At 44.9% G+C, this 18631-nt stretch overlaps 3 protein-coding genes across 3 annotated transcripts; 2 read left to right on the top strand and 1 right to left on the bottom strand.

The window, feature by feature from the left end:
• Window positions 1–128: 128 nt before the first annotated feature.
• dnajc12 (DnaJ (Hsp40) homolog, subfamily C, member 12) lies at window positions 129–3892 on the top strand. Its single transcript, XM_017424357.3, has 5 exons — window positions 129–442; window positions 1690–1768; window positions 1937–2076; window positions 2153–2282; window positions 3180–3892. The coding sequence occupies exons 1-5, from the start codon at window positions 365–367 to the stop codon at window positions 3260–3262; spliced, it is 510 nt and encodes a 169-aa protein (XP_017279846.1). The 5' UTR covers window positions 129–364; the 3' UTR covers window positions 3263–3892.
• Window positions 3893–4204: 312 nt separating this feature from the next.
• Window positions 4205–6132, top strand: LOC108240632 (cytochrome c oxidase subunit 5B, mitochondrial). The gene is made up of 4 exons (XM_017424234.3): window positions 4205–4372; window positions 4907–4977; window positions 5761–5860; window positions 5944–6132. The coding sequence occupies exons 1-4, from the start codon at window positions 4270–4272 to the stop codon at window positions 6054–6056; spliced, it is 387 nt and encodes a 128-aa protein (XP_017279723.1). The 5' UTR covers window positions 4205–4269; the 3' UTR covers window positions 6057–6132.
• Window positions 6133–7177: 1045 nt separating this feature from the next.
• Window positions 7178–17089, bottom strand: herc4 (HECT and RLD domain containing E3 ubiquitin protein ligase 4). Its single transcript, XM_017424363.3, has 24 exons — window positions 16875–17089; window positions 14876–15125; window positions 14634–14793; window positions 14454–14530; window positions 14146–14367; window positions 13958–14049; window positions 12922–13052; window positions 12703–12851; window positions 12493–12563; window positions 12302–12423; window positions 12144–12203; window positions 11340–11451; window positions 10975–11164; window positions 10726–10898; window positions 10523–10642; window positions 10341–10439; window positions 9721–9888; window positions 9497–9640; window positions 9255–9421; window positions 9113–9179; window positions 8960–9042; window positions 8700–8883; window positions 7889–7991; window positions 7178–7817 (listed from the first exon to the last, which is right to left on the bottom strand). The coding sequence occupies exons 2-24, from the start codon at window positions 15099–15101 to the stop codon at window positions 7609–7611; spliced, it is 3129 nt and encodes a 1042-aa protein (XP_017279852.1). The 5' UTR covers window positions 15102–15125; window positions 16875–17089; the 3' UTR covers window positions 7178–7608.
• Window positions 17090–18631: the final 1542 nt, after the last annotated feature.

Below are 18631 nucleotides of genomic sequence, written 5' to 3'. Positions count from 1 at the left end.
TTATTACTGCATATGCATTCCGTTTAGCCTTTTCCGCGACAAAATACTTTCACTGTTTTCAGGCTACTTCTTCCTAATGAATATGAATACATGTTCCGCTTGATCGGACTTTAACCCTAACACTCCAACGCAGCGTGCGTCACACTGAAAACGCACAGCTACGTTTTTCCAACTCAAAAAGAGATCCTTATTGATGAATTCTTCATTTTTGACACTCCCTTCGGATTTAATTTAAGCTTGAGGGTTTAACGGAGGGGGCATTAAAAGGGTCATCCGGGCAGAGACAGTCCCCTACCCGAACAGCTGTGATCTGCGGTGGTAGTTGCTCCGATAAACTAAATAAAAACGTTGATTTCCAGGTTAGATGGAGGCAGTTTTGAGCTGCAGACCGGAGGATTTGGAGGATTACTACGGTTTATTAGGATGCGACGAGCTGTCGTCGGTAAGTTGGCTCTGACTGGCATGGAAAGATAACGGTAAACCAGTTTCTGATCAGGGTAAAACAGGACCAAAATGTACTAAATATGCATAAATTACCAAGAAGTCAGACGTTATTATAAAGAAATTAGAGTTTATTTAGAGTTCAGAGGTAGAAACAGACCTGTTGCTTCACCACATGCTGGTATTAACACCAGCTGCTTGTAAAATGGCGCAAAAAGCAAAGATTTAAGCAAGAAAATGTAAAAACTGGAAGTAAAACGTAAAGAGGACTGAGTTCAAAAGAAACGGCTCGTGGTAACCATGGCAACCGCACACCTGCGTGTCTCACTCCCTGACAGGAGAAGAGTTGAACGGAAGCTTCAGCTGAGAGACAAAAGAGATGGAAAGAGCTAAAAGAGACACGTGGCAAAACCCTGGCTAAATGTAGCAGAATGGTAGCTAGAAGTTAAAGGTTTCAAACAGCTAGCTAAATGCTAAAAATAACAAAACACGAGCCTAAAGCAACAAAAGTCTAGTTAAAAGTAACAAAAGACCAGCTGAAGGCTAAAAGTAAAAGCATCATAAGGTCAGCTAAAAATAGCTAGCTAAAATCAAAAGTAGCAAAACATGGGCTAAAAGCCGCAAGTAGCAAAATGCTGGCTAAAAGTCGCAGAATGGTAGCTATAAGCTAAAAATTGCAAAAAAGCTATCTATGTAATAAAGATAAGAAAACACAAGCCTAAAGCAACAAAAGGCTAGTTAAAAGTAGCAAAAGACTAGCTGAAGACTAAAAGTAGCAAAAGGCTATTTATTTGCTAAAAGTAAAATATCAAAAGGTTAGCTAAAAATAACAAAACACTAAAATCACAAGTAGCAAAAGAGTAGCTAAATGTAGGAAAGGGCTGGCTAAAAGCTAAAAGTAGGTAAACAACCAGCAGCTGAAGCGAAGACCTCCGTGTGTTTCTACGAGGAAGCTTTTGTAAATAAAGTTAAATATCTTGAAAAGTATAAAAGTTAGAATAACCAAAAGTCACAGCAGCCATCAGCCGAATGAGCCGAAGGTTTTAAAACATGCTGACTCAAATGTTCCTCCGGCGTTTAATGTTGGAGACGTGGAAACTAAAGCTGGAAACAAAAGAACCTAAATCTGCTTCAGTGAATTTATGCTTTGATATAATTTGGTTCGTTTTAGTAAATTATTGTTGTCTGAAGTTTATAAACCTAAAACTTGTTGTGAAATATTTAAATTGTTGTTTGTTTTTCTTGAAGACGGAGCAGATTCTCAACGAATACAAGATCCGAGCGTTAGCGTGTCATCCGGACAAACATCTGGACGACCCCAGAGCTGGTAGGTGGAACATCCGGACCTTTTCATAGAACCTCCTGATTTCCTGAAGTCGTTCTTTCTGATGTCTTGAGCTCAAAGCGAGGCATGTTAATGAAGATCCTCCTGAAGAGGTTAATTAATTCATCCTGATTTTTTTAAAACCCCAGATGTTCTCTTTGTTCCTGCCAGTGGCAGATTTCCAGAAGCTGCAGGAAGCCAAAGAGGTTTTATGTAACGAAGACAGAAGAAAAAACTACGACCTTTGGAGGAGGAGCGGCGTTGCTGTCTCATTCCACGAATGGCAGGCGCTGAGCGATTCTGTAAAAACCGTACGTAACGCCGTTCCTCTTGGTTTCCCAAAGCACCGCGCAGTCCTCGTAACTCCGGCTGCCTCTCTGTGTTCAGTCCATGCACTGGGCTGTCAGAACCAAGAAGGAACCGATGCTGGAGGACTCCAAACCCGACGCTGCAGTCAGCTCCCGAGCGGAGGACCGTCGCTGCGAGAAGGAGGCCTTCGGAGACAAACCGTCCTCAGGTGGGAGAATTTCAAAATGGATACCTGGAGAGGTGCAGAAACACAGTTTCAGCTCAGTTTAGTTTATTTATTTAACACTGAGTCACAACAAGTCGTCTCAGGGCTGTTTTAAAACTTTCACAGACCAGTTAGTAAAAGTTATCTCTCTAAGGAAGCAGCAGATCGGGTCAGTCTCCTGTCCTGAGCAGCACAGGATGGGAAACAACTCCCTTTTAACAGGAAGAAACCTCCAGCAGAACCAGAACCAGAACCAGGCTCAGGACGGGTGGTCGTCTTCTTCGACCGGCTGGGGTTTGAGAGGACAGGAAGGAGACAAAGACAGACAGGAAGTGGTCCAGGTGTAGTTTCTATAGCAGGACAGGTTACAATAACTACACGTGTAACTAGAAGCACAAACCTCCACCAGCGCCACAGCGTCAACAAAAAATACTGCTGCTAACAAACAAACAACTGTAAACAGAACCTTATTGGTGGAGGTCACAAAGGGGTTCTGTGACCTTGACCTTTGACCCTAGACGGGTAGAGCGAGTAAAGACAGCAGAGTGAGGACATGTGGACGGCCGAACTAAAGGAGAGCTCAGGAAACCCAAACCAACCCGAACTGTAGGATTCATCAGAAAGGAAAGTCTTAAAGGAGGCAGGATGTCGGCCTGAGAACTGGAAGCTCCGCCTCCTGTTCTACTGTTAGAACCCCCAGGAACCACAAGGAAACCTGCAGCCTGAGAGAGAGGAGCTCTGTTAGGAAAATATGGAACAAGAAGATCTTTAATATCAGATGGAGCTCGGTTGTTGTTTAGGGTCCACCTGTCATTCTGTTTTAGAGGAACATTAAATGTTTTTGTGTCATGAATAAGTAATAAATTGGCTGATTTTTTTTTAATTGTATTTTTTTCCCAGGTGATTACTTCCATCGGCGTTTCCGTTGGGCTGCTGACTCTCCATCTTATCTGCTGCAGAAGTTCAGGAATTATGAAATCTAAGTTTCTGAAAAATGTCGTTCTGTTTGTGTTTGTTGCCACGTGTCGAATTGCTGCCCTTTAATCAGACGTAGGTGATTTTTGTTCGTTAACTAAATGTCTAAATTAAAAACCAGTGTTGGTGGACAGTTTTTGTGTCTGAAAGTGTAAAAAAAAAGAGATTTTAGTGAATAATTTAGTCTGTAATCTGTTGCTGTTATAACATGCAGTTTTTTTGTGATAACGAGTTTAATTTAATTTCATTCAGTTATCTTACATCACGAATCTTAAACTGATATTTAAAGATTTATATCCTGATGTTTTAATGGAGGTAAGTAGAGCTCCTATTACAACTTACTGCACAATTCAATCTGGAAAGATTTATTAATTCATATATATATGTTTAAATATATAAAACAATATTTACTGTAAGTGCAATTTAAATAAACTAGTTTTTGAAATAGGAAGTAAATGAAAATAAGTAAAAGTCATAATGTTTTTCACCCCTTTTTAAATCTTCATCTTCTATATTTTTCTTAACAGTTCCATCGATGCAGAATAAATCTAAATAGTTTAATTTCAGCGTGAAGAAATGTATTAAGCGAGATGTTCGGTGTCGTGTTTCACTGTGACAATAATAAAGAATATAAATTATAAATGTGTCCTGAATAATTCTGGTTTAAAAGTTTAACCAAACTGAAGTAAAACAACCTGAGGTGACTCAACATCTTCGTTTAAAACTTCATTCTAGTTACAGGTATTTCTGTAAAAAGACCTAAGAACAAAAGAAATATATGAAAAATAGCGTTTTAAGATGGTTACAGACAAGATTTGCTTCATAATTAGCCTCGCAGAATAACAGCAGGTGAAGTTGAACGGCAATTTCTCATTGTCCCGCCCTTCCTTGAACCTTATTGGCCGCGTCAGCCGGAAGTCCCGCTCTGATTGGCCGGCTAGTCTGTCGCTCAGCCCGTTCCAGCTCGAGCTAACTGTAGTGTCGGAGCCTCGGGGTCGTATTATCTGACGGAATCATGGCCGGACGGTTACTTCTCCGAGCCTGGACGCTGAGAGCTCTGCAGCCGGGATGCATCGCGGCGGCCAGGCCTCTTCACCGCGCCATGTCTTCACTGGGAGGTGGGAAAGATTGGTTTATAACCGAGGAATTAAGTCAAACGACCGCGAAATAAATAAATAAATAAATAGACGAGAAGGTGAATCGGTCGCGCGACGGAATGAATCCAAGCTAGCAAAGAGAGGTGCTAACCTGCTAGCATTTAAAGGTCATTTTTAGTTCACTGCGCAGCATGGTGGCCACTTTAAATCATGTCCAGGCCCTTCATTGCTTAATTTAACCACCTAGTGGTCATTTTAATTTATTAAATAAATATTTAGCCCGTTTGTAGGCGTATAAATCCGCGCCGTGTCGCAGATAAACAAGGCGGCAGCTGACGGTAATGAAGGTCATTTGGACTCCGGCGTGGAGGCCTTTCAGACCCACCTCCATGCCAGCTTTTTCTGGGCTGGTGCCAGTAACCTTGTAGAGAAGGTGTCCCGTGACAGAGGACAGTTTTGTTGGCTTTCACTGTCAACAATCCCGGTAATATCCCGGCAGAATAAAACCGGATGTGAGCCGCAGGTGACTGAAACACCTGTGCTTGTTTTTCCCAGGTATCCCAACAGATGAAGACCAGGCCACAGGACTGGAGCGACGCACCCTGCAGGCCCTCAAACAGGGAAAGGTAAGCACCTGAATGGACAGTTAATATCTTACCTGCCGTAGATGGCTGTCCGGATGAGCCGAATGCAGCCGCACGACGATTCGACATTCCTGCAACCGTCCCCTCGAACAACCTCGAATCCCTGCAGTAACCACGGCGAGCACGCCAGGAACGGGAAGCAAGACGAGGAGCAGAAGCTCCAACCGTGAACATGACAGCAGGGAGACATGTCCGTCCAAACGTGTGGACAGGATGGACGCTTTCAGCCCCAGCGTTCAGATATCAGAGCTTTTTTTAATGTTTAATTCACGTCTGTTGACGGTTCAGTGAAGAGATGAACCTTTTTAGTACTGGATGATTATATTTAGTGTCATAAAAAGGGTTTTTCTCTTTATAAGGCAGATGAGCAGCAGTTAGGTGTCCCTCTAAAGGTCAAAGGTCAGGTTAAAGGCAACGTTTCAGAGTGTTTTTACTCCAGTCTCTCACCTGTCAGTGATTCATAATAAAATGCTGATTTTTAAACCTTGCTGTCAGTTTAACAGTACCTGGTTGTAGCAGCTAGCTGTAGCACTTCCAGCGTGGCGGTAATGATGAACCTTTTATTTTAAATTTTTGCAGCAGTTTAATGCTGCTCCTAAAAACCTTTTCCCACCCCCATCGGTTTGACAGAATATTTTTATTCTGGCAGAAATGTTCTAATGTTTCTGCAGGATGTGATCCCAGGCGGCACCAGAACTGCTACAGCTAGCTGCTGCTGTTTTCCCTGGTAACTAACTGTGTGCATACCTGCGTTTGTCCTCCCAGGATCCGTACAGCATCCAGAAGCCCAAACACTACGCCGGCACCAAGGAGGACCCCCACATCGTGCCGAGCATCGGGAACAAGAGGCTGGTGGGCTGCTTGTGTAAGTCCTCCTGTTGGCGCCGATTTAAGCACATTTCCTCCTAACGGACCAGATTCTCAACAACAACAACGTGTTTAATGCAGGTGAGGAAGACAACACGGCCATCGTGTGGTTCTGGCTCCACGAGGGGGACGCTCAGCGCTGCCCTTCCTGCGGGTCCCACTATAAGCTGGTCCATCACGAGCTGCCCCATTAAACACGACGGCGGTGGTTTCCTCCTCCAGTTTGTGTCGTTTAACATGTACAGTTTGTCATTAAAATGTGAACCTAAACTGAGCCGTCTGATGGTGATCTGTACTCAGAGGGTCTGATGAACGCATGAATTATTATTAAAGCTGAACCGTAGTGAACACAGCTCCCTGTCTTCTGTTTATCACATTAAAACGTTTGACTGTTCGGTTTAATTTTACCTCTGAAGGTGAGCTAAAAAAAAAAAGGCTGAAGGTGATTTTAGCTCCAGCTAACAGAAGCTAAAGTCATGAATTTGTTGGTGAACCAGCAACGCAAACAAAATCTGTAAAAATGATTTCTTAAAAGAAGCTGATGCTCAAATTAGCAACAGTAGCTAAAAACTAAAATGGCTAGAAACTAAAGTGGGCAGAAAAAGTAGCTAAAATGAGCCGAAGCACGGATTAAAAACGATCAGCTGTGGCTGAAAGAAGCAGAAGACCAACAGGAAGTCTGTTTTTCATGGAGGGGGAAAAATGTAAAGAACTCAAAAAGTATAAAAGCACAAAAGTCTCAGTCGAGTTGGACTTCAGGGACCAGATGTCCTCGATGCAGTCCAGCTGGACCTGCTGGATGTGGACCTGATCTGCCTCCTGGGACAGAGTCCAGACCTGGACCTCCATGGGCTCGCTGCCTGGGTCCTGCAGAAGCACCGGGTGGTGGTGAACGCCCAGGACGGGGGACAGGTCTGTCCTCCGCCTCCAGAGGGAGGACGGGTCTGTCCTCCATCTCCAGAGGGGGGAGAGGTCTGTCCTCTGCCTTCAGAGGGGGGACAGATCTGTCCTCCGCCTCCAGGTGGTTGGACAGGTCTGACCTGAGCAGAAGCTCCAGTGTCCAGGTTGAGACGTGGAGACCTTCTGGAGGTCCTCTCCGGCCTGGGACCACCTTGGGATCCCCCAGGAGGAGCTGGAGACGGTCTCTGGGTTTCCCTCCTGGACCTGTGGACCCGATCACAGATGAGAGGAAGTAAACGGGTCGAGGTTCTGGTGCTTCGTGGCCTCCAGTCATCATCTGAGACGCTCAGACTTGTTATGGACCCACGGTTTAGTTTTAATGAAACAAAGAAGTCCACCCCTCCTCAGACCAGGCTTTGCTTTCAGAGGCTGTATTTTATTTTTATTTATGGTTTAAGGCTTACAGCCAATAAAATCCAGTCAGCATTTGGGACCCAAACGTCTCAACCAAACCCTGAAACCTCTGAAACACCCTGACACGGTTCTGATGTGTAGATTTAAATACTTAATGTTTGATCCGGTGAAGGAACATCAGTAACTTCTCACCCAGCATAAACATCTGAACACAAATGAGATTTTAGTGTTCCTGCGTCTCAATGCTTCTGTAGAGCAAAGCTCTGCTGCTTTCTGTGTATCAGTAGTTTGCTTCATCATACTCAGGATATCCAGATATGATTCAAAGCTTACATAAGATCAGCTCGAAACGGCAGGAATAAACAAAAAATAAAGGATCTATAAACTCAAGAATGCTGTCCTCATCCAGGGTTCAGTTCTTCGTGTTCCCCGTCAGGCCAGGTTGAAGCCTTGATTGTGATCTATCGCTTGTAAAAGTTTCTCTCGGACCGTTTCTAGACTGGTGTACTTGGGCAGGTCGAGCAGATTGAAGCAGGTGTGGGCGACGGGCAGGTACTGCTCCCCTCCGCCCGTCGGCTGGATCACCAGTTTGAGGCTCTTCATGCCGAGGATCGGGATGCGGTCGCTTCCTGTGAGAAACACTGCACACAGAAACGCCTCAATCAATCAATCAGTCGATCCTCGTTCTTCGTGCACGTTTGGACACACTTACACAGAAACTGTTTCTTCTTCTCCAGCGGAAGATCGTGGAAGACCTCCCAGAAGAGCTTGATGGTCGGATGCTCGGCCCAGTACTCCCCTTTATACTCGGTGCCCTGCAGGGAACAAAGCAGACGGTTCAGCTTGAATTATCTGACTTATTTAAGATCATCGGGTCGTCGTTTGGACCGGCGCTCACCCCTCCTCCCCTTTGGGAGTTCCTGTAACACCAGCAGTCACCGAATTCACGAGACCTTCACGTATATATTACAGAAAATATAATAAAATTAGATATTTGCAGGATTTAAACGGTAAACAGGGAAGCGGTTTAAGTCAGAAGTTATTCATGCTTTTGTTAAAGTAGGATTTTACTTGTTTGAAATGATTTTAAACTGCATGAATTATTTGTTTTTTCATGGTTAATCCACCATGAAGGATGTTAGTGATTTAATTAGTTTACTCTTTCTAACAGCCAAAACAGCAAATTAACGACAGAGATTCAGTTTATGACACATCAGGCCACTGGGTGGCGCCGTTAGTCCAATCTGATGATCTTTTTTTAAATAACTGATCCGCAGCAGGTCGTGATATTTAGGCGCTTAAAAGCTTCAGGGGAAAACCGCCGTCTTTGAAGCAGGTTTCTTATCAGGATCAACATGGAGGGCTTGTTTCCCCCAGAAGGAGGCGGAGCTTTGTGCAGAGGTTAAATACCCAGACGTGCTGCTCCAGCACTGACCCGCTGGTCCGAACTGAGTCCAGTGATGGTTCAGGACCAGGAGAAACGTGCACAGAGGATGGTCTGGGACGGTTTAATGAAAGCGTACCTTCTCCAGCTCCGTCCAGTCGTAGTTGGTGTTGCCGATGATCATGGCCTGTAGTTCACTCGGCTGGAACAGGTCTAAAACTCTCCCGCCGCAGACTTTGTGGAAGCCGGCGTGGAAGCCCTCGAAGAGCGGAGCCACCGACGAGTTGAAGACGTAGTCGACGTAGGCGCTGACGAAGTCCTGCCTGGAAGAGAAGTCAACGTGAAATGAAGAAGAAGAGCTGGAAATCAGCCAACAGGCGACACGACAGAAGGTTTTACCTGTTTGACTTATTGACGTCGATGTTCTCACCATTCGGCACCAGATCCAAGACCTCCGTGACACCATAGTTGTCCTCCGTGATCTGATGGAAACAAACCTCCTTTTTTATTCTGCAGGTCGTTACGTTCAACAGAGACAGAAACGTTACATACAGTGAAGTTCAAGCAGAAGGTTTCCTCGACGTCGTCCTCTGGGTAGTCCAGCAGCTCCTGCAGACTCCTGGATCGAAAACAGAAATCTGTCATCAGGAGAAGAAGATTTAGGACTGACCTGAAGATGTGTCTGAACTCTGACCTCCCCACATCTGGCATCAGCTCCTTTAGGTCATCGAGTGTCGGCTTCTTCTTCAGGAGCTTTTTGTAAAGAGCCAAAGGGAAGTTGAGCTCCACGATGGTGAGGTTGTAGATGGCCAGACCGCAGATGAGCCCGATGAGGTTAAACAGGTCGAAGTCCTCAAACGTCTGCAACAAACAGTCAGAGATTAGAAAAACAAAAAGGTGTCGTTGTTGCTGAGGAGGCTTCGGATCGGAGCGTACCTTGTGTGAAAACCAGATGAGCCTGGACTCCTCGTAGTACCGAAACATCCCATACTTGGGATCCAGCAGCTCCTTCATGATCAGGAGGAAGAACTCTTTTCTGACGCCTCCTGCATCGACGGCATCTTCTCCCACAAACACCACCTGCGTGACGCAAAGCGCTCGTTCAGGGATCGGAAAATAAAGAGCCAAACAGTCGGTGAGCTGGTTTGACCAGCGTTCACCTTCAGCGGCTTCTTGTAGTCGACGTTCTTCGATTTCCTGAGGACCTCCATCGTGTCTCCGACGATGTTTTCCCTCCGGACGATGAGGATGAGACACGGGTTGACGGATTCAACAGCCGGCAGGAACATGGAGCTGAAGTTCTGCAGCTGCGCCTGATCCACGGCCATCTGCGATCGAAACAGGCAAGACTGAGAGCTGAGGGAACACAGCCGAGCGAATGCAGCCGAGGGAACACAGCCGAGGGAACGCAGCTGAGGGACCGCAGCCGAGGGACCGCAGCTGAGACGCAGCTGAGAGAACGCAGCTGAGGGAACGCAGCTGAGGGAACGCAGCTGAGAGAACGCAGCTGAGAGAACGCAGTCGAGGGAACGCAGCTGAGAGAACGCAGCTGAGAGAACGCAGCTGAGAGAACAGAGCTGAGGGAACAAAGCTGAAGACGCTAAAACTGCTCAGATTTATTACATTATTAAATGAACCTAAAACCAGAGAGACAGAAGCTGAAACAAACAGGAAATAAGCTAAAACCAGTAAAATATAAACCTAAAACAAACAAGGCAGAAACTAGAATTATAGAGACTAAAAGGACACGTCAGGACAAAAGCTGAAACCTGTGTTTTACCTGCATCTGGAGGACGGCGTCCGTCTGAAGCAGCGCAGTTTTGGCCACGGCATCGAACACGAAGGGGTACCTGCAGAGGTTGACCACTCCGTCCCGACCCTGAGACACACGGTTCAGGTCCAAACACGTCAAACACAGAAGGACGTCATTCAGACAGACAGGGACACCGACGGCAGGCTCACCATTTGGTACATCTGCCTCTGAACCCACGTGACGTAGTCGTTTTTGATGTCCACCAAGTCGTTCAACTCGTGAATGTAGAACTTATCGTAGCGGATGATGTTTCCTGCTTTCTCGTTCACCTGAGCGGACGACAGGAAGGAGACTCGTCGGTGACGGTTCCAGAGAAGACACGAGAACCGGACGCCTCTCCCTCCCGCCTCACCTTGTGCAGGACCTCCAGGAACCGGAGCGCCGTGTCCAGGAAGGAGGAGAAGATTCTCTGCTCCGTCGCTGGAATGCCCATCTTGTGCATCTGGAGCAGGTAGACGACCACGTCTTTGTAGGAATCCACCAACCTCTGGAAAGCGGCGGCTTCGAAGGCGGACCACCAGTTTCCTGAAGCAAACACAAACCTGGTGTTACCGACGGGGCCTGAAGCTCCGCACGAATGGAGAACCACACCTGGTCCTACCTAACACCTTCAGCGGAGCCTCTTTCAGGCTCAGGACGCTTTTGGCAAACGGGATGGTGATGGTGATGTAGTTGCTGCGGTCGGCGAACAGAGGGCATTCTGGGAGCGTGAGGTAAAGCCTCAGGGCTTCGATGTCTGGAGGGGAGTTACTCAACCCGGGAATCAGGTGTTTCTCCAGGCTGGCAGCGACCTGAGGCGAACAGGCAGACATGTAGACACAGGCAAAAACATGATCACCCTCCTTTAGACAGTAGATAATAACAGAAAGCTGTTAAAACCTTTACTTCCTTCTAACAGTTTCTGGTGTTTTGAGGAAAACTGAATGTCGCCTCACAAACGGAGGAGGTTGGCTCGAAGCCACTGACCTGTTGGGAAATCTCCGGCTTGTCCTTCTGAATGAGTCGAAGGAAGAGGAGGCGAGCAGAGTCCAGGTCCAGCCCCGAACACTTGGCGCTGGTGCTGTAGTGATCGGGATGACTGAGGGGAGAAGACGCTTCACATCGTTAAAACAGCTGAAACGTTCACGGAGACATCGTCACAGATCAGAGACATTCCTCTGGTTTACAACAAACTCCGTCTGCAGACTTTTAGCTGCTCGGACATCGAAACCTTCGGCTCCTTCAGCTGATAGCTGCAGGGAGTTTTGGTTTTCTGTAACTTTTATACTTTTATTTTCAGATATGTTCTCCGTAGAAGCACTCGGAGATCTCTGCAGGTCCTTCAAACCAACGTCTGCTTCAGCTTCAGCTGCTGTTTCTGTTTCTGTCTTTAGCTACAAGTCACTAACTTTTAGCTTTCACCTAGGCTTCGGCTACTTTTAGCATGTAGTTATCCTTTTGGCCTCTTTAGCTTTTAATTAGCATTTTGCTGCTTTTAACTTCTAGCTAAGCTTTGGCTACTTTTAACTTGCCTTTTATTACTTGTAGCTAGGCTTTTGTTACTTTTAGCTTTCAGTTAGCTTTAGATAGATTTTTGCTACTTTAGCCGTTAGCTAGCATTTAGCTGCATTCAGATAGCCTTTTGCCACTTTTAGTTTTCATTAGGCTTTCCCTACTTTTATCTTTTACCACTTTTAGCTAATCTTTTAGCTTTAGTAACGCAGCTGCAGCCCTTTCAGTGAACTTCGGCTGTCGTTCAGCTATCGTTCGGCTGTCGTTCAGTGTTTTCACCTCATCGACAGGAAGGATCCGTTCAGGCAGCTCGCCGAGGAGAATAGCAGGTCGATTTCACTGCAGAGTCGTAAAGAAACCCGTCAGCTCACAACCGAATCTGCACGAAAAGCCTGAATCAGATTTTAGTTTCATCCGTTTCGTTTTCAGTCACTCACTTGGAGATTTCCAGCGGGAGTCTTCCTGCCGAGTAATTCAGCCATTTTTGCAGAGTTTCCTGGTTCAGGCAGCAGATCTTTCCCTGAGGATCCTCTCTGCTCGCAGCTCCATCCTGACGGTTCTGGAGGAACAAGTTTAAAAAGTTAAACACAGAGACGTCTCAGACAAACTGCAGGCTGTTTTTACTCACGCTGCAGTAATGAGCAAAGCTCTGATCTCCTCCGGCGTAAATCCTTTTCACGAAACATTTCTCCTCCTGGTCTGCAAGAAGAAACAAACATTAATGTTCAAACTCCACGAAGCAAGAAGTTTAATGAAAAACAGGAAGTTGAGCTCCGGATGATGATTCCTTTCCCTCCCTTCAGTCCTCCTGGTGATCCCGGTTTAACGAGTTTCTCACCAGTTTCGGTCGTCGCGGCGACCCAGGGTCCTTTGACGGGGGCGGGGCTCTTCCTGTTGCTGGTGGAGCGCGTCCCGAGCTGCCCGTTACCGCCGAGTCCGAAGGAATCCATCTTTAAAGAGGCGGGTGTGAAGGCCAGCGTGTGCTGCCTGCAGACAGGACGACCAGCGAGGTAAATATCAGTTATTAACGTGAATAAAAAGTGCGTCGGAGGCTCACCTTCCACAGGCGATCTGTGTGACCACGTTTCCCATCAGCTCGAACACCTTTCTCGGGTTGATCTCATGGTTGGTGGAGTTGTGGCCGAGCTGTCCGTATCCTCCTGCTCCGAAGGTGAACACACCTCCTTCCTGTAGGGTCAGCGGGAAACACGAGACGGGAACGGATCAACAACCAGCGGTACCGAAGGCTACGGACAACAACGTAGAATTTCTCCTGGACAAGATGAACGAGCTTCCAGGCTTGTTTCAGCTCTTCTCAGAGCTCCATGGCACAAATCATTTTATCAATAATAAACTTATTTAGCTACTTGAGGCTGAGCTGATGCTGCTGCTGTCGTAAGATAACACTCCTTGAAGGAATGCATATCGCCCGCCGCCTTTCTGCCAGAGTTTTAGACTCTTATGTGGAGATGGAGAAGAGTTCGAGCCGTTTGTGAAGATTATGTGAAATCTCATATGAGATGATACACGATCAGTTGGTGCTCAGAGTGTGAGCTGAGGATGACTCTGAGCTACTACCACATCAAACTTTACTGAGTTAGAGAACAAATTACAAACAGAGCAGCCATGTTGGACGGTTTGGAGACAGAACAGGAAGTGGCAGATGATGAAGATGTTGAGGTTCTCCTTGGGAGGGACGAGGACGGACAGGATGAGGAATGAGGTCCTCAGAGGTCCAGCACAGGTTGAAGGACTGGGAGATAAAGTTAGAGATGGTTTGGACATGTCCAGAGGAGGGACAGAAGGATGTTAGAGACAAAGAGGACAGATGTGGAGGCAGTTAGAGAGGACAGAGGACAGAGGACACAGAAGATAGAGTTAAATGGAGGAGGATTAGGAGACTGTACTGACTTTCCTTCATTTCTGTAGCCTAACCCGACCTAAACTCGACTCACAGCTTCAGCCTAAACTTCAAACCTCCAAAATAAAAACGAACGTTCTGTCCCGTCAGGACCTTTGGTTCCCGACTGGTCCTGACAGGTAGGCAAATAAAACCAGAGGAGGTCCAGGTAAAAGCATTCCTGTCCTTTCACCTTTGTCAGCGCAGCTGTGTGATCTTCTCCACAGGAGACGTAAATCACTCTGTGAGACCTCAGGGACTTCAGGAGGGCTGGATAAGGCCGATCTGAAAAAAAAAAAAAAAAAAACTCCTGAAAATCAGCTTCTGCGTTCGTTTAAAGTCCTGATTTCTCGTTACTTCCTCCCGGTTCTGAGCACCCACCGTTCGTGTCGTTGAGACCCAGCTGGCCAAACTTGTTGCAGCCCCAGCCGAAGACGGCTCCTGAGAGGGTGAGGGCGAAGCTGTGAGCGCCCCCTGCTGAGATCTGAGCGAAAGGAATTCCCTTCAGAGACTGAATCATCTGAGGAGAGGAAATGCTCTGTCCAATAAACCCTAACCCAAGCTGACCTAATCGATTCTGGCCCCAGGAGAAGATTTGGCCACCTGCAGACAAATATTATTAATATTATTATTGTGAAAAAAGTTATAAAAGCAGAACAAACACATGCGAGGATACGAACTATCTTCACCTTTTGAAAGTGCGAGGGAGTGCCAGTACCCGCAGGCTATCTGAGTGATTTGAACATCTGACAAACTCTTGATGTTTCTGGAATTTTCACATCAAAAAAAAGGTTTTTGCAACAGAAACCAGGGCAAAGATTTGGTTCCGTCAAACATGCGAACAATGAAAACCAAACTGCTGAGTTTACCGAGGGACTCGAACACATTCCTCAAAGTTATTTAAGCCCAGCTGTCCGTCGGCTCCCAGACCCCAGGAGAACAGCTGGCCTTTGTCGTTCAGGGCGAGCGTGTGGGACTCTCCGCACGACACCGCCACGATGATCTGAGCGTCCAGCGCCACGACCTGCTCTAACACCCGACACAGACAAGTGGCTTCGTGAGCAGGCGGTTTGATTCCACCGAGTGCAACGAAGACACGCCCATCACCAACCTGGTTTCTTTCTGGACTTCTCGTGTCCCAGCTGTCCCAGATCGTTGCAGCCGCAGGTGTACACGGTCCCGTCCTCCAGCAGGAATGCCGTGTGCTTCCGGCCGCAGCCCACGTCGCTCACTCGCTTCCCGAGGAAGAATTCACATCTTCTCGGCTCGACGACAATCTCCTCGTCGATCCCTCCCAAACCCAGCTGCCCGTAGGAAGCGTTTCCCCAGCACAGCATGGTGGTGCCGAAGGATCTCTGCCCCTGGAACAAAAAAACAAAACAAATAACCTCACGGCCACCTCCGGCGTTTCACCATTCAGCTGCTTTTTCTGCTCCCTTTCAGTCAAACCCTGACTGTTTTCAGAGGAATGTTTTTTATTCGTTTCTTGAACCCTTTAAAGTCATGAAGACAGAAAAACAAAGGTGTCTCCTCCAGTTCTGCAGTATTTATTTACATACATATTTATTTACATACACAGACTACAGCCAGCCGAATGTCGGTCAGTCACGTGACTCAAGGTTCAGCTGAGCTTTGTTTACATCGAGTGCGTACCCACATTTCAATAAATATAATTAAATCTGTAAAACTGTACAACCATGTGATATAATTGATGATAGCTTTTATTCATAAAACCTTTAACTCTGACCTATGAATAAATCTGGCATTTAATGAACTGAAAACTCAGCGAAGAATCGATTTTAAATTAGATCTTTAAGCAGTTTGTTTAAAAGCAGCACGTCACAAAAACACAGTTTGTTCCACTTTCTTTACTGAATCTATGAAAAATACCAAAAATAACACAGACAGTCGTGAAACAATATTTTAGCGCCAACAAGGTGATTTAAACATATATACAGCTGGAAATGTGGTATACGATGAAAGATGAAGCGTCGGTTTATTTAAGTTTAAGACGTAACTTTCAGATATTGTTCTTCTGCTGAAGGTGTAATTTTTAGTCCCGTCACTTCCTCATCTCGCTGTCAGGGTCAGAGTTGTTTCTGAAGCACGTTCAAAAACAACAAGGTCGACTAAAACTGCTTCGCTGTCATGGTCGGGAACGAGAACGGCTGGAAAAGTTTCAACATAAAACTTCAGTGAACCTGGAAAACCACCGAGTCCGGCTTCTCACAAACAAAAACTAAAAACATTAGTGTGGATTTAAAGTTGGCTACGGACTCCAGCTGCATATATATTGTTGTTTTAAACTAATCCTGAACAGATTAGATTATTTTGTTGACATAATCCAGTACAGTCTATGATGGTAACTCGTTAACTGATGAATTAAAACAGTAACTTAAAGTTAACTAAAAAATCATGGATGAAATCTTCTTAATCATTTGGCTTTAATCAAGTTGCAAGTATTAATAGATGCCTTTATAGCCACTGTATAGTAATAAAAATAAACTGCAGAAGCCCACAGTGGAGTTAATACAATAAAAGGTTAAAATTACCATAATTTGACATCACAATGTTTAAATATTGACATCAAAATAATCATTTTAGCAGGTGAAACTTGAGCAGGATTGATTTTATATACCAGGTTAGGAGTTATAAAGTGGTGCCAGGTTACAGGAGGATAAATATTGTGATGAATATGTATATTTATAGATTATAGTCATTATAAAAGTGTTTATATACCGGATGTAAAGCAGCTGTTTGGAAGATCGGCCATGATGCCAGATGATCAAATGAAAGTGATATAGAAATAAACAGGACGACCAGCTCCTGATAATTACTTTAAACTCTAAATATAATTTAAATCAAACCTCTGGGCACGTGGTAAAACCAACATGGATTATTTACATGGTAGTAGTAGGACAGTTAGCAAGCTACACTGTTAATTTAAGGCAATAAAGAGTTCGTTTACTGATTCGAAGGGACCATTAATGGTTTAAGATTTAAATATGTGATTTAGGAAGTTTATACAGACAAAGCCACCAGTTTAATTAGTTTGAGGGAATGTTTTAAAAGTAACCGTTAAAGCCTCGATAAGCAGAAGCAAATCTTACCAAAACCTCCCAGCAGAAACAACAGCGTTACTAACTGCGTTCCGGTGTCGGTTCGGCGGCTGGTTCGGGGGTTAAACACCCGCACTCCGACACATTTCTGTCGGTTAACGTTACAGGATAATTACCAGCTGAATGAAAACGATAAGACACTTAATTCCTCCACTCCAAAACCCTCTGTCAACAACTGCTAAACGCTGTTATAATGCTAGTGACAAAAAGTTAGCCGCAAATCAACTCGAGTTTCCGGTTGCTTCTTAAAAAGTAAAAGCTGCCTCCTAACAGCAAAGTGACAAATCTGACTCAAAAGTGCAACAAGGGCGTTTAAGTTTAAATATTAATAACATTAAAGCAAACTGATTTAAGTATAGTCTTGATATACGAGTGCTGTCAGGATAAAGAATCGCTCGTTTAAACTCGCTGAGTTTTATTTTGAAAAGCGGCGCGTTTAACCCAAAGTTGTACGTTACTACCGTAAATTGACGAAGAAATGTCGTGAAGCATCTGTAACGTTCTAGATTGAAGCGCGCACGCATGCGCGTTCCGTCCCTGCTGGTGTGTCTACGCTGTGGCGTCAGCGGACGTTGTTTTGTTGACAAAACAGCAGCAAAGTAAACAAGCTGTCACGGCGGGATATAGGTTTACTACCAGCTAAATTAGCTTTCTTTCAAAGCAATATGTTGTTTTTAAGAAAGAGTTGTTTTATAAGCCTAAAACAACAAAAAACGGACACTTGTTTAGTTGGCTAGCAGCTAGCCTACCATGGATGAAGAATTTTGCCTCTTTCTCTCATGGTTAATAAGGTTCTAACTACTCATAATTATTTAATAGAACATCACTTCAATAATGACCAGACTCCTCCCTTAACAAGGCTTCACCTACCCATCTCTAAAGACAATAAAAGGCTGACAGCACAACAAAATCAAATAAATAAATGGAACTAAAATCCTGAACACAGCACCTGTTAACAGTAAAACAATAAGTTAAATGTCAACTAGCAGGATAAGTATGCTGGGAGAGGCTATGAGTTAATGAATAACAGGTGTGAACAATTAACTAGGCGGTGAAAACATCTAAATATGACAAAGAAAGGTTTGACTGAAAAATTAAACTCAAACATTCATCATAACAGACAAATAAGGGCTGTGAAGTAATGTCGAGGTAAGGAGGAGGAAGGTTCATGATGTGTTTCTGCTCTGATCTACACAGAGATATTTCCTCACACTTTCCCGGTCAGAACAACAGATTTCCTCATAGCTGCAGAAAACAGACTTACAGACAAAAAGCAGATGAGAAGTTGAGCAAATTTGCATATTTATAAATCTGAAACAGAAAACTGTGTCACAAGTTCATTTAGAGCTGGACGGGGTTGTGTAAATCCTACACTGTAAACAACTTATTTGTTTTAAAAAAACAGGACATTAATGGCAACAAATAACCAGCAGACTGTTTTCCACTCCTCAGTTAAACTAATGTTAAGAGAAATATTCATTTCTATTATTGAATCAGCTGCCGACCAGAGGAAGCAGGTGATAGCAGTCAGAACAGAGATGATCCGACTTTAAATTGCGTTTTAAACCGAGCTGTGAGACAATGTGGTGCTGAGGGGATGCAGATTATTGCTAAAATGGAAAAAAAAAACCATGATGCTAAAATAAAAAGGCCACAAAATAAAGCATTATAATTAAAGCTTGCTGTTTTTTTAATAGTGAGCCAGAATTACTGTATTTTAAATTTACAGGAGCCTAATATTTACCCAG

Source organism: Kryptolebias marmoratus, linkage group LG22 (assembly GCF_001649575.2).
Source record: "Kryptolebias marmoratus isolate JLee-2015 linkage group LG22, ASM164957v2, whole genome shotgun sequence".
Taxonomy (NCBI): Eukaryota; Metazoa; Chordata; class Actinopteri; order Cyprinodontiformes; family Rivulidae; genus Kryptolebias; species Kryptolebias marmoratus.
The sequence above is the reverse complement of the archived record's forward strand: the minus strand, read 5'-3'. Positions and strand labels throughout refer to the sequence as shown.